Here is a 13,116-nt window from a genome sequence, read left to right on the forward strand (position 1 = left end):
CTGGAGGAGTCGATAGTTTCACACGTCAATGGAACAGTCAAATCATGCTGGCTCCAAATGGCGTACTGTCTGTCAGAGTGTCGACTGAAGCCAGTTGTCAGGAGACGTCCAGAACTCCCAAGGAAAACCACTTTGCTAGCTTTTGTTCCGGCATGGCAGACACCTTCCTGTTCAACGTACAATCAAGAGGATTACTTGGTTGATTAAATTTCAAGAAAGAAGTTTCACAGAAGAGAGAGAAATAACGAACTGCTACGTACAGAGACTACGATACCAGATCTCGGTTCGAAAACCCTCAATTTCTTATCCTTGCATGTTGTCGCTAACAAGCTACCGTCACGATTCAACGATATGCTATAGATCACATCGGGATGCCTATCGATCACGCTGACCGCCTCTCCTCTATTTATATCCCACACGATAACGAGGTGATCGAAACCGGCGCTGAACAGCACGTTCTCTGCAACAGGGTGCCATTCTATGTAGGCAACGCGACGCTTGTGGCCCTGCAGCTCCACGAACCATTCGGTTAAGTTTCTCGATAATCCGCCGTCAGGAATGTGCCACAATTTTATCTAAAAAAAAAAAAAAAAAGAATACGTTGACAGTAATGGTGAACAAGTAGAGATTCTTCGAAGGCAAATATTAGGTCATCCTATATATCGAATTTTATAATTTAGATCAATATTTCCAAGGAACCTTTAAATTTGATAAAAAAGAAACGTAAGTTCCTTCTCATTTTACAACTTTTTGCTATTTATTTTTTTTGGTAAAACTATAGAATTTTCTTGGATCTCCATTAAAATATTTTTCGCTTTCGACACGAACTTATGAAATGACCTGATACAATTGTCGTCAGTTCTGTTTCTCTCTGAAAAGTTACTTCTACATAATTACTAATTTTTAAAATGAAAATCGCCTAAAATTCGTATAAAGCAAATTGCCAAGCAAAGCGGTATCGTGTATCGTTCCAAAACAGCGAAACGTATCTCAGCGTTCAATAAAAACGTAGGCTGTTCGTAAAGTTAAATAGTAGAACAAGATTATGGATTAATTCCATATCTCGTTTGTACGACAAATATCAAATAGTCATCCGAAACGTCGTCGCCGCAAGGCAAGCAACGCAGCTGCTTACAACGATAATCTATCACAGTGGTAAACCACCTATCAAAGACGTAATAACGTAACTTGAAAACCGCGTTGCGTTTCCACTTCAACGAAACGTCGTGTCGTACAGATACCGAGTGATCGACGCCACACGGTCTACGATACACACTCGCTTATGCTACATAGCAATCCGTCACGTCAACGAACCGTCCAATTACAATGACGGAACTGCTTTTTCCTACAGACTAATCTCGCTCCTTAGGAGTACGTCTTAATAGCAAAAAGTTGTAATTACGCCTGGCGAAAAAGTTAGAACTTCGCCTCTTTCTTGTCGTCTCACGAAACTAGAGCTTCGATATCTTCGCAGCAATTAAATATAGAAAAAAATTGTATAAGACAAACTTAAGCTATGTTATACATTTCTATGCACCGATGCAATTGCAAAGTGCGCTCACTTTCTGAACGAAAGTATATACTTTTTTTTACATAAATTAATTCCGTAGGTTCGTAGAGACGTATAGCTAAGGTCAGTTTCACGGGACACGGTGTATAACGATGAACTAGAAGGAAGCTCGTACAGTGCAGTCATCGGAGCAGGAAGCGATGATGTTATCGTTAAACGGATTCCACTTGATATCCAAAACCGGTCCAGTGTGTCCAGTCACTCTGCTTGCGTTGAAATCCAGCCTGCCAGTCTGAAACGACCAAATCACAATTATCCCTCTAATTAAACGATCCAAACGGACTTTGTGTATTTTAACCACGCGTCTCTCTTATCTACTCGCAATGCAGTTCGTCGTGGTACTCGAGTACTGTTCTACCTAAGTACTACGACGGGGTTTCAATAGCGTGTATATTCGCTATGCCAGGGTTATTTGCGTCGATGTATAATTCAATAGGATGGTGTCGTTTGGCGATAAAACGTGCGCCTATCGCGCACGATACACTTATCAGGCAACGACAGTGGGCGCGTCTGTATGGTAAAGAGTACGCGGAGAGAACGGTGGAATCGCGATTGCACGATAAGCAGGAAGATAACTCACGCGATCAAGCGGCAAGACTAGGAACGCTCCTCCGCCGGCCACTTCGGTCACCACAGCTAGGAACTTGGGATTCACAGCGCAGAATTGCGAATCGTGGGCGTTCTTCGTGATCTTGATGTTGTCGTAACATTTCTCCCGCTTCGCCGGCACTCCGTACACGTGGCGGAACTTGCTGCTACGTACGCCGCGGAACCACGACTGAAAAATTCGCCATAAAGTACGTCGTTAACGATAGAAAGTTCGACGTTTCTCTGTTTAGACGTCGAGATTTTTCTGGAGAATTGGAAGGATGCGTGGGAAAAAATTTGGTGAAGAATCGGGAGAGTAGATAGTCTTTAATATGATTGTCACGAATTATGGGAACAAGTGTATGATTTTTACCCGTGGCAATTAATTGTTTTATTTTTGATCGACTGTTGTCTTTTAATTATAGCAATTATTCCACTGATGTGAGAAGGTTGCATTTTTTGCTGTCGATCATAATGGAGAAGAGATAAAAAATTAGAGAATATATTATGGACAGTCTTTAACGTATGAAAACAAGTGCATGATTTTAATGCAATCACGCGTCAAGCATAACCCGAGGCATTTAATTTTTAATTGACCGTCGTAATTTAATCATGCACAGCAATTCTTCCACTGAAACGAAAAGGTTGCATTTTTAATAGTCGGATAAGGGAAGCGTCAATCAGAAATGTCGAAGTGAATAAAATTTTCTATGTCGATAAATATGTCCGAAGGCGTATTTTTAATTGTCACGATTATTCATGCCATCAGAATTCTCAAGTAGAAGCTGATGGTACGAATGTATAACGTCATTCTACTATAGTGTTGATAGGTCGGTGAACTTGCGCGTCGAGAATAGCTATCCTTTGAAGCAGCTCTGGAGGATAACCTTGAGGCGCCTTCACCTGAGGACCAATCCTCTCCAATGTCAAATTATTTCTAATTCGTTTAGAGCGACGACCAATTGAAGAAACATACGAAACGAGAACTAATTAGATCGAGTAGTAGATTCTAGGAAACGTATCTAATCGGTAATCGGAAGAACACGTTTTTCTCCAGCCTCGAGGTGACTCTATACCTTTCCTCCACCTGAGAAACTAATCTTCTCGAATGTGCAATTATCGAAAATTTGGTTCGAACATTCGAATACCAGTGGAATTCGGATTTCAACTTTGAACGGTTGAAGTATGTGCATAATTCGAAATATCCGAATATTCGGAGTGTTTGAATTTCGAATTGTGCCGGATATTTCGAATATTCGGAGTATTTGAATTTCAAAAATTCGGAGTGTTTGAATTTCGAATATTCGGAGTGTTTGAATTTCGAATTGTGCCGGATATTTCGAATATTCGGAGTATTTGAATTTCGAATATTCGGAGTGTTTGAATTTCGAATATTCGGAGTGTTTGAATTTCGAATATTCGGAGTATTTGAATTTCGAATATTCGGAGTGTTTGAATTTCGAATTGTGCCGGATATTTCGAATATTCGGGGTCTTTGAATTTCGAATATTCGGAGTATTTGAATTTCGAATATTCGGAGTATTTGAATTTCGAAAATTCGGAGTGTTTGAATTTCGAATATTCGGAGTGTTTGAATTTCGAATATTCGGAGTATTTGAATTTCGAATAAGTAATTTTTAATACGAATTCTTTATTCGGATAACTCGAGTAATTTTCAATTCGAATTCTTTATCCGGATAACTCGAATAATTTTCAATTCGAATTCTTTATCCGGATAACTCGAATAATTTTCAATTCGAATTCTTTATCCGGATAACTCGAATAATTCGAAAGTTACGAAATATTCCGCGCAATCCGAAATTCAGGCACTTGAAATATTCAAATTATCCGAATAAAGAATTCCTCTTCAAAATTCCCCGAATTATTCGAACAGTTCGACTATCATCATCTATCGACGCATCGTCGATAACGGCACACGAAGCAACCCATTCTCCGTCGATAATGCTTCGAACGACACAAAGGATCGTATTAAACGAGAACCAATTAGATCGAGAAATTTCCAGGAAACGTATCTATCGCTTAAATCAGCAATCAGATGTTCACGTTTTCCTAAGTCTCTACTCCCGCTAATCGAATACGAAAGAAACAAATTCATCCTTAATACTACCTTCTTCTTTTACCGAACATCTAAAATCATCAAGACATCGCTCATTAACCACGTGATCCAGCGATTACGAGGATCGTTATTAAGAAGCTACAGGCTCGCTCGCTCGTCCAATTACCTTTGAAGCCGTCGTTGCACAGCGTTAAATCGAGATCGACACGGTCGCTCTTGATCGTTGGACCTGTCCGTCGTTAACGTTACTCCAACGAAGCGAATTATTCCGCTTGCAAGGTCAATAGCACGACGAGCAGAACGTATTTATGCGTTGATCAGACTCTCACCGGGCTCAGAAACCGTGAAGAAGAAAGTCTCGTGGAAACGAACGCGTTATCAATTCATCGCATGTACTACCCACTCGGTTATCGTTATCATACTCATTCGTCGATTCACATCGACACTCTCTGTACAGAGAGAACGGCGATTCTTCCTCTCGAAATCTAAGGCCTTGATCTCTGTGCTATTTCTCGGTAAGTAAAGTAGTTCACGGATGAACGACAGATAGATCCTTCATTCTATACAATCGAGATTCCGTATATTCTCGAGTATCTCACCGAAGTACATCGTTTTAAGTCTGAAACACACTTTTCTCAGGTATCGAATCAACTGAAGAGAAGCCTATTGTTCCTCGTTAACGAAGGATCGCTCGTTTTAATGCAGAATGTTTACGGAGGTTGCTCGGTTCGGCGATTCGAAAGAATTGAACAAAATTTTTTCTCACGTTTTACTCGATAGATCTAAGCGTCTGGAGTGAAGAACTGAAACAGTTTTTCGCAATTCGTAGAATTGTGAAAGTTATGCCGGTGTGAAGAGCGCACGCAGGAATAACACACACTGAAAAATGTGTACATCTAAAATCGTTTTTCTGAGAATCGCATTTTTTCACTTGAAATTCTGCATTTGGAGAAAGTGTCTTTGCAGCGTAAATTAGAATAATAATCGCAGCTTGGCGAATTTTTCCTATTAAAATTTTTATAAATTTCGAAATTCTTATCAAATTTGCATACAAATGTTTTCCTATCACGCCACGCCGTTTCCACAATTCCCAAAAATTCTTCAATTCGTTTCATTTGCGTTATTTAATACCCACGTATTACCGCAACCATACTTAAAACTTCATTTCTGAAGATTCGCATAAATTTGCATTTCAACTAAAAAAAGGAAATCCTAATCGATCCGAGAAACTTCCGCTCAATTACCTCTTACTGTTTCCCTAAAAAGAGAAAAAGAACTACTCTAAAAGCGCCTATTTCGTCGAGTCGCTACGCACAGCAACCCTCTTAATCTCTCTTCCTCGATATTAAAAGAAATTCCACGGAGAACTCTCGTTTCTTATAGCGGAACAACGAAGATACACACACCGGCAGGTTCGTTTCGACTTGGATTCTGACGTCCGAATCTCGCTCGGTGCTGTTAGAAAAAAAAAAAAAGAAAAACATCACGACAATGTGAAATCTTTGGAGTTAGTCGCGCGTGGTGCGCGTGGCGGGCAGCTAAGCGCGGCGAGACATGGCGAATTATGCGACTTTTTCTCGCAATAACGAACGAGATATACACGTCGAACGGGCCTCTCGTTCCGGTACCATGCGAAATTCGAACCGTTAAAGCCGTTGATCGTAGATTAACGGTACGTTTATGCGTCACTTTACGTCACATTTTCATACCACGGTGCGTGTCGCACGATCGTAGAACACGTTGGCCAATAAACCCCACCGCGCGAAACAAATCATTTTCTTGCGACTTTGGACGATGTCTGTGGAAGGAACGTCGGTACTTTTTGATGTATCTGTCGTTCCTCGTCCTATGTGATTCACGCGTTTACAAAGCAATTTACGAACAACAGCTGATTATCCGCGGAGGATAAGCTTCGTCTTCCTGCATCGTAGATCCATTGAATCGTGGTCTTTAAACAGGCAATTTGAGGTGGTCGATGAAAAGGTGGGTGTGAGGGGTAATTGAAAAGCGAAACGATCGTGGAAACTTTTGGATTTTCTTTGGGGGAACACTGCCGACACGTTGTGGTCGATAGTTTTCAATTTCGCGCCAATTTAAATTTGCCACTAATGTTTTGTAAGTTTCATTTTTAATTTTTGAAATTGGTAAATCTTTTTATGGGAATTGTTAGATTTATCAGTCAGTTAGATATAACAAAAATTAATCTAACGCCTTACTAGGAAGTATAGGAAAAAGACTCATCATTTTGCATTGCGGCAGTGAAGAAGGATGGGTGCCAAATTGTCTGGAATTGTGTGGTTACAAAAGACTGTAATGTGGATTACCATAAAAATATGAAGGCTTCCATATTTGAACAATGGTTTAAAAGAAAGTTATTACCAAACATAAAGCCTAACAGTGTGATAGTGATGGATAACGCACCATACCATTCAAGACAGGTCCAGAAAATTCCGTGCAAGTCAAGTTCGAAGGTGGAAATTCAAGACTTTTTATTAAAATATAATTTATTTTTTGAAGACAATTACACCAAAGATGAATTATTAGAAATTTTGAAAATTGGAAAATTTAAAAAAAGATATGTTATTGATGAAATAGCAGAGAAGAACGGCCATACTGTCCTGAGATTGCCACCATATTTCTGCATATTTAATCCAATAGAAATGATTTGGGCTCAATTAAAATTGAATATAAGAAGAAAAAATAGATGCCCGAAATTTCATCAACAAGTTGTTGAATTAATAAAAAGAGAAATGGACAGTATTAAACCGCATAATTGGAAAAAAACTGTGAATAGGGTGATCAAAATCGAAGAAGAATATCAACAATGAAAAGGAAGACGAACTCAATAAATTAGAAAACAAGAAAGAAAAATTGTAATGTGATTAAGAATTTTTTCTTTGATATATCATACAAGATACATTGACGCTGGATACAAAAATTCTTCGTACGGTCCTGACATATTTTGGTATACGTTCGGAGAAATCCGTTTAGCCTTACCACCTCTGTTTAGTAAAGATTTAAATGTTTATGATACGTGACAAAAGGCCCTTCGGCCCCAAGCGGGGTCGTAGGCAATATTGGGGCGTTGCGTAGGAGCATTCTCAGTCCGTAGACAGTGCTCTTACCATCAAGTAGAAAAGCGAACCTTCCTTGTGTCTAATAAAAGTTTATAGTTTAAAACAAGGATTATTAATTATTTAACAACCAATAACTCCCATAATCCAATAGGAATTTCTGGGTAACTTGCAGTAGTGGTTCCAAATTTTTGACCGCTGGTGTGTTTGTGCGTTTAGTTTTTCTCCTGGAGTTAGTGTTGCGGAGATCAATAGCAATTTGAATGGTAAAAATTTCTAAAATTGTTAAATTACATTCTGGAAATTTCTGCGTAACTTGCGATGCACAGTGGTTACAAATTTTTGGCCGCTAGTGCGTTTGCGTTTAGTATTTTTCCTAAAAATTGCCAAGATCGATAGCAATCTGAACGAATAAAAATTCTGGAAATATTTCTACAACTTTGAATGCACAGTGGTTCCAAACTTTCAGCTCACTACTTTTTCTTTAATTCCAATATTTATAGTAATAAAAAAAAGTAGGCAACTTGATTGCACAGTCTCCTACCGACGTTTCCCTCTAACTTAACAAAAATCGTGCCCGAAGAAGCTAAATATAGTAATTGAAAAAAAAGAAGAGAAAAATATAGAATATTAGGTTAGAATAATATCTTTATTCGTCCGACGAAAGTTTCGCCCGCGATGATCGCGGATCACGTATGACCCACATGGCGCACTGAATAATTGCATCGATATAATAAATTCCGAGAACTTTCTTCGGAACGGCAATTTTCCTCGATTTTTAATTGAAGAGAGAAAGAACGGCAATAGTAGGTGAAAAGATGATACGTATCGCGAACTTTTTGACGAACGATCGAAAACCGATTCTCGGATGCATCAGAAGTATGCAATTTACGGTTTTATTCCCATCGAACGATCGGTATCGCACGATCATCGCTATTATTGGAAATCATTCTTCGTCGCAATTCTACTTGTCGGATGATCAGATAATTCAAGCGAATCGATCGTGTTTCGCGTGTAATAATCGCGCGGCGGCACGCTATCTGCAATTAGGGTCACACCAGTGCGCAATGTTAGCCGCGTGCAATATTAATCATGTGTCTGTTGCAGTTACAATACCGTTCCGATCGCAACATTACCATTATTAACATCCTGAAATGTAAAGAAGAAGAGGAAAACGTGGAAAAGTATAATTAAATTGCTACAGCAATACAGCGTATCTGTTGAACGAAAGAAAAATAGTAAACACGTATGATACAAAAATTTCATGCAGATAACACGACCTATTGTGCAAGATGAAAGGAGCACCTTTGAACAAGATTAAAAAAAATACGAACAATAAGAAATTGAAGACGGGCAAATGCGTGTATGTACATGTGTAGTGTGCATCATCGTCGAGAGTATAAAAATATCTCGATTCGTTGTGCCGTTTCTTCTGCAACCTTTCTCTCGCGACAGCATCGGCGGAGACTACGGTGCAAAATAGGTACGACGCTGTGCTCTTTAGTTTAACATAGATCAGCGAACGGGAAATGTCACGGTTTCGTGAATTACAAAAGTGTTCTCGGATAGTTCAGAATTTGATAAGTATACAGGTGCATTCTGGTGTATACAGAAAATGGTACTTTATTTGACAAGAATAGAACAGACTGTGATAGACGGAAGATCTAGATCGATTCGAATTGTGATAAACCGAGTTATTTGGTTTGTCGTTAATTTTCTTCCTTTTTTGTTGCGAACGAAGAAAAGGAAAACGAGGATAGAAATAAAGGAACGATGCGACATGTGTCGAACTTATTTCCACGTCGATCATCCTGGTTATAAAACAACGCCTTGACACACTGAGGTCGTAGAAGTTTATTTCTTCTTTTGCGCTCTAGATTCGCCCCCGTGGCATCGATCTACAAACAAGAGTCTCTGGCAGCTTGCTATATACCCCTATTTTCAGAGCTTCGACACGTTTGGTATCGTCCTAAGATAATTAACAGTATGCATGACGAATGTACATACGTCGAACGTTTCAAGAGTGACTCGCCATTTACATTTGAAAGATGACCCCTTTGGCGAGTTTGCAGAAACTGTTTCCTTTGGCTAATAGGTACCTTGGTAAAAGCACCTCGCTACATTGTATATTGCTTTCGCTAATGAATATTAACATCCGCAACTTTTTAACTCGAAGGAATTCGTTTCCTTTTAGTAACTTCACGGATGTAGAAAAATTGATCTCTGGTTAGATATGTTGACTCTTTTCTTCTCTTAAGTTATATACAGTGGATTCCGGTTAATCGGGACCGGACTAATTTGTCCCAGAAGAGCGAATTTCAACAGGCAAAGTCTGAACAACGTAAAAGATGAAGCCAAAGACGATTTATTGAAAAACGTATGTAATATTCGGTCTTGGATACAAATGTGTGTTTAAGCATGCAAACAAAGCTAACGATAAGTAAGTAAACACGTGTATACAATCCGTTGTTCAGTCCCAAATAAACGGCGGTCCCGCTTAACCGGCATCCACTGTACTTCCTTTCGAATATTTTTATTTGCTATCTTCGTCGATTTCCTTTGAAAGATCGTTGGTTATCCGTAGCATTAGGGAACAAAAGGCGAATAACTCCGTGAAATATTGCCACTGTGCTTCCACTCTGAAAAACACGGAGATTTCCTTTCAAAGATCTCCAGTTATCCGCGGCAATACCCGGAAGAAAAACGCCTAGATATCGCCTGGTTACTTTCGCTATCAAAAACATCGATTTCTTTTGCACAAAAGATCGCCGGTTAACCGTAACAACGCTCGGTTGCTTTCGCCGTTAAAATCATCGATCGATCTATCTCTCGAACCGTTTCATCCCGAACGGAAAGACCCTGGTAAAACCACCGGAGAACACTTTCGTTCGTTCGATCGTAGAAAGAAAAATCGTGTCGTCGCAGGAAAAACACACCGAAAGCACTCACCTGTTTATCGTTGGTCATGTTTGATACTAATCGAGCTCAGGCAGCCGGTACACGTGCGCTGTGAGACGGTGGTCGCCGACAGTGCACAACAGGAACGTAGTAATTGAACACAAGCCAGGACCCATGCATGTGAAGAAGGAGAGGAAATTCAACTACACTTCGAAACTCGCGCTCGTGGCACACGAGCGGCAAGCTTTCCGTTTTACTGGAAGAAACAAAAAGGGGAACCGCACGAGGGCGCCCGTCTAATTACGAAATCCAATCCAATCATACGCGCAAACGAACCGCGACAATATTACGAAATGAATCGTTCTCGATCGATTTCTTCTTCTTCTTCTTCCTCTACCTTCTAAGAAGAAAACAAGAGGGAGTGAATGTTCGATTCGAAGCGTGGCGGTAAATATTGCGAGAATTCGACACGAACGATTTTTCAGGTTAATTCTCAGTTTTCCAATGAGTCACGGAAAGTGAATTGAAACATTAGGTTGATGCGGAAATAATGAAGTACCGTGTCTTTTTTTTTGGGAGATTGTAGCGCAACGTTCGTGATTTTGTAATCGCTTATTGTGGACGTAGTTTGTAACGGGAGGTTACGACACACGATGATTTTCTTTATTTTTATCGAGAGGTGGAAGAGGAAGAATCTTTATGGATATAGAGATTGATGTTCGCTGGACAGGTGATGAATATTTGATGGACGAGCGAGGAACTGATTTCGTCGCGGGGATAATTCTTTTAGATTACGCCTTCGCTTGCGTCACGCTACGAAATCAATGCGGATGACGAAGGTAGAGAAAGGACGAGCCTATGTATTCCACTTTGTCCGTGAGAAAAATAACGAAGCTACGATTTAAAAGAGAAGAAATAAACGAGTTCTTCCAGTTGTCACAGTTACACAATGTTCAAATCTAGAAACATCTACGTTAGAAAATTAAAAAAGAAATATTTGTCTATGAAAAATTAAATCCGAGCTAACGCAAAAATATAAGTTCATCATAAATTATATTACACGGTATAAAATCCGTAAGTGTGATTGCTCACGCGTAGAAATGGTTAACGAATGAAAAAATAAAAAAAAAAAAAAATACCTAGCATTTAATAAATTGCGATATTTACCATTACGAAACGAAGGAACGTTCGTTATTTCTGTACCAACCTAATACTTGGGCGGTCGTAGCAACAGCCTCTATTCTTTCGTCGACGCTTCTGCCTCGAACAAGAAAGAAGAGGTGGCGTCGGAAGAAGAAGAAGAAGACGAGTATGAGAAGGGAAAAAAGTACGCGTTCGTAACGTTACTTGGTCGCGGTTAATGCGCACTTCTCGCGATCGCAACTTTCGAACAGGTTCGATAAAGCTCTACCGTCGTCGATCTATCGATCGATCATATTCAAATCCGACGATCCTTCTTTTCTATTAATTTCCCTTGTCGTTCAGATTCCACACGTTTCGACAAGTGTCGCTAATTCCCGCCATCCGGCTTACTCTTCCTAAGAGTAAGATGGGAGGGGAAAGAAAAAAGGGCGTAGCGACTCCCGTCGCGTAATTTCTACCGCCCGCATGCGTTTAATTCGTATTTAGAGAAAGAGCTGAACGAACGACGACGAAGAACCGAGAGAGACGACGTCTCAGGAAATCTACTTGCGTGATTCATACGGTTTCTTTGTTCTCTCTCTAATTTTTATCCCGTGTTCTTGTGTTTCTTTTCCTTCTTCGATGTAAATCCGCGTAAAAACGAACGGCTTCAATACGTCCGCCTAAAGCACCGCTGTGAAAATTCGTTATTCTTTTTTTATTTTTGTAAGATTTAGAATTTTTAATTGATTGGAATTGTTGATAATCGATTGAGCGACTGTGATTATGGAAATTCCGGTTTTAACATCTTGAACTTTGATTCGTACCTACTGAGGTGTTTTACCGACCGAGACACGCGCTTCGATAATGAGTAAACGTTACGAGCGATTACATTCTTCTAATGAAACAGATATTCAGTGAGGAAGAGAAGTATATTGGCGCATTTGGCTTTTAATTAGAAAAACGCGTGTAAACGAAAGGAAAAACGCGATACTTGGTTAATTTTCTTTTTATTAATCGTAACTACTGAATCTGTAATTTTAGGTTAAGTTAATTACAGAACGAAAATAAAAAGGATAAAATGTATGGTTAGTAGCAGTTTTTACCGAGAGAAAAGTATTGGCACACTTGTAAATTTGTGTTTTAGTGTGTTTATAACTGCCTTTAATCGAGCTGGCATTGAATATACCAATTTTCTTTGCTTTTTATTCGTTATATCGTGATTTTGGACAAATTTTTCCAAAGGAGCCGAAAGATGCTCGATTAAGTCAAATCTGGGGATTTTTGTGGGGTTGGTAACGTATGTTGAGTATTAAAAACGATCCCTTATCGTACTAAGTAAGCAGTATTCCCAAGATTTAATTTCTGCACACTTTTCTTTAAATGATATTCTTTAAAACAGATCCATTGGATTGTCTATAAAAACAAGTTCACTGACATCGTTTCAGTTTGTGCAACCACGAACCATCACCCCACCCTCTTGTTTCACAGTACTCTGTACGTTTTTTGGCTCTGGTTGAGCGTTAGGAGATTTCCCAACTAAAATTCGCTCGTTATTTTAAAAAATGTTGAATTTCGCCTTGTCAGAAAATAACACAATGTCTAAAAAGTCGTTTTCTTTTGCAATATAATCATTGACGAACTTTAATCTTTTATCCTGATTAATTTTATCGATAATTGACTTTCGCCTTGGAACACGCGACTGATACCCTGCATTCTTCAATACTCGACGAACCGGTATTTTATGAATATTTTTGTGAAAATTTTCGGTTATATTAGATTGTAGA

General features: G+C 39.3%; 1 protein-coding gene across 1 annotated transcript in view; it reads right to left on the bottom strand.

Moving 5' to 3' along the window:
• Window positions 1–13,116, bottom strand: part of LOC108578119 (coronin-2B-like) — a 19,109-nt gene that overhangs the window by 1,865 nt on the left and 4,128 nt on the right. Inside the window, 5 exon segments of the mRNA XM_017941386.1 lie at window positions 1–2; window positions 4–167; window positions 261–575; window positions 1,686–1,802; window positions 2,151–2,348. The exon segment at window positions 1–2 is cut by the window's left edge and continues 50 nt beyond it. Coding sequence (XP_017796875.1) covers window positions 1–2; window positions 4–167; window positions 261–575; window positions 1,686–1,802; window positions 2,151–2,348 — 796 coding nt within the window.

Source organism: Habropoda laboriosa, unplaced genomic scaffold (assembly GCF_001263275.1).
Source record: "Habropoda laboriosa isolate 0110345459 unplaced genomic scaffold, ASM126327v1 scaffold5, whole genome shotgun sequence".
NCBI lineage: Eukaryota > Metazoa > Arthropoda > Insecta > Hymenoptera > Apidae > Habropoda > Habropoda laboriosa.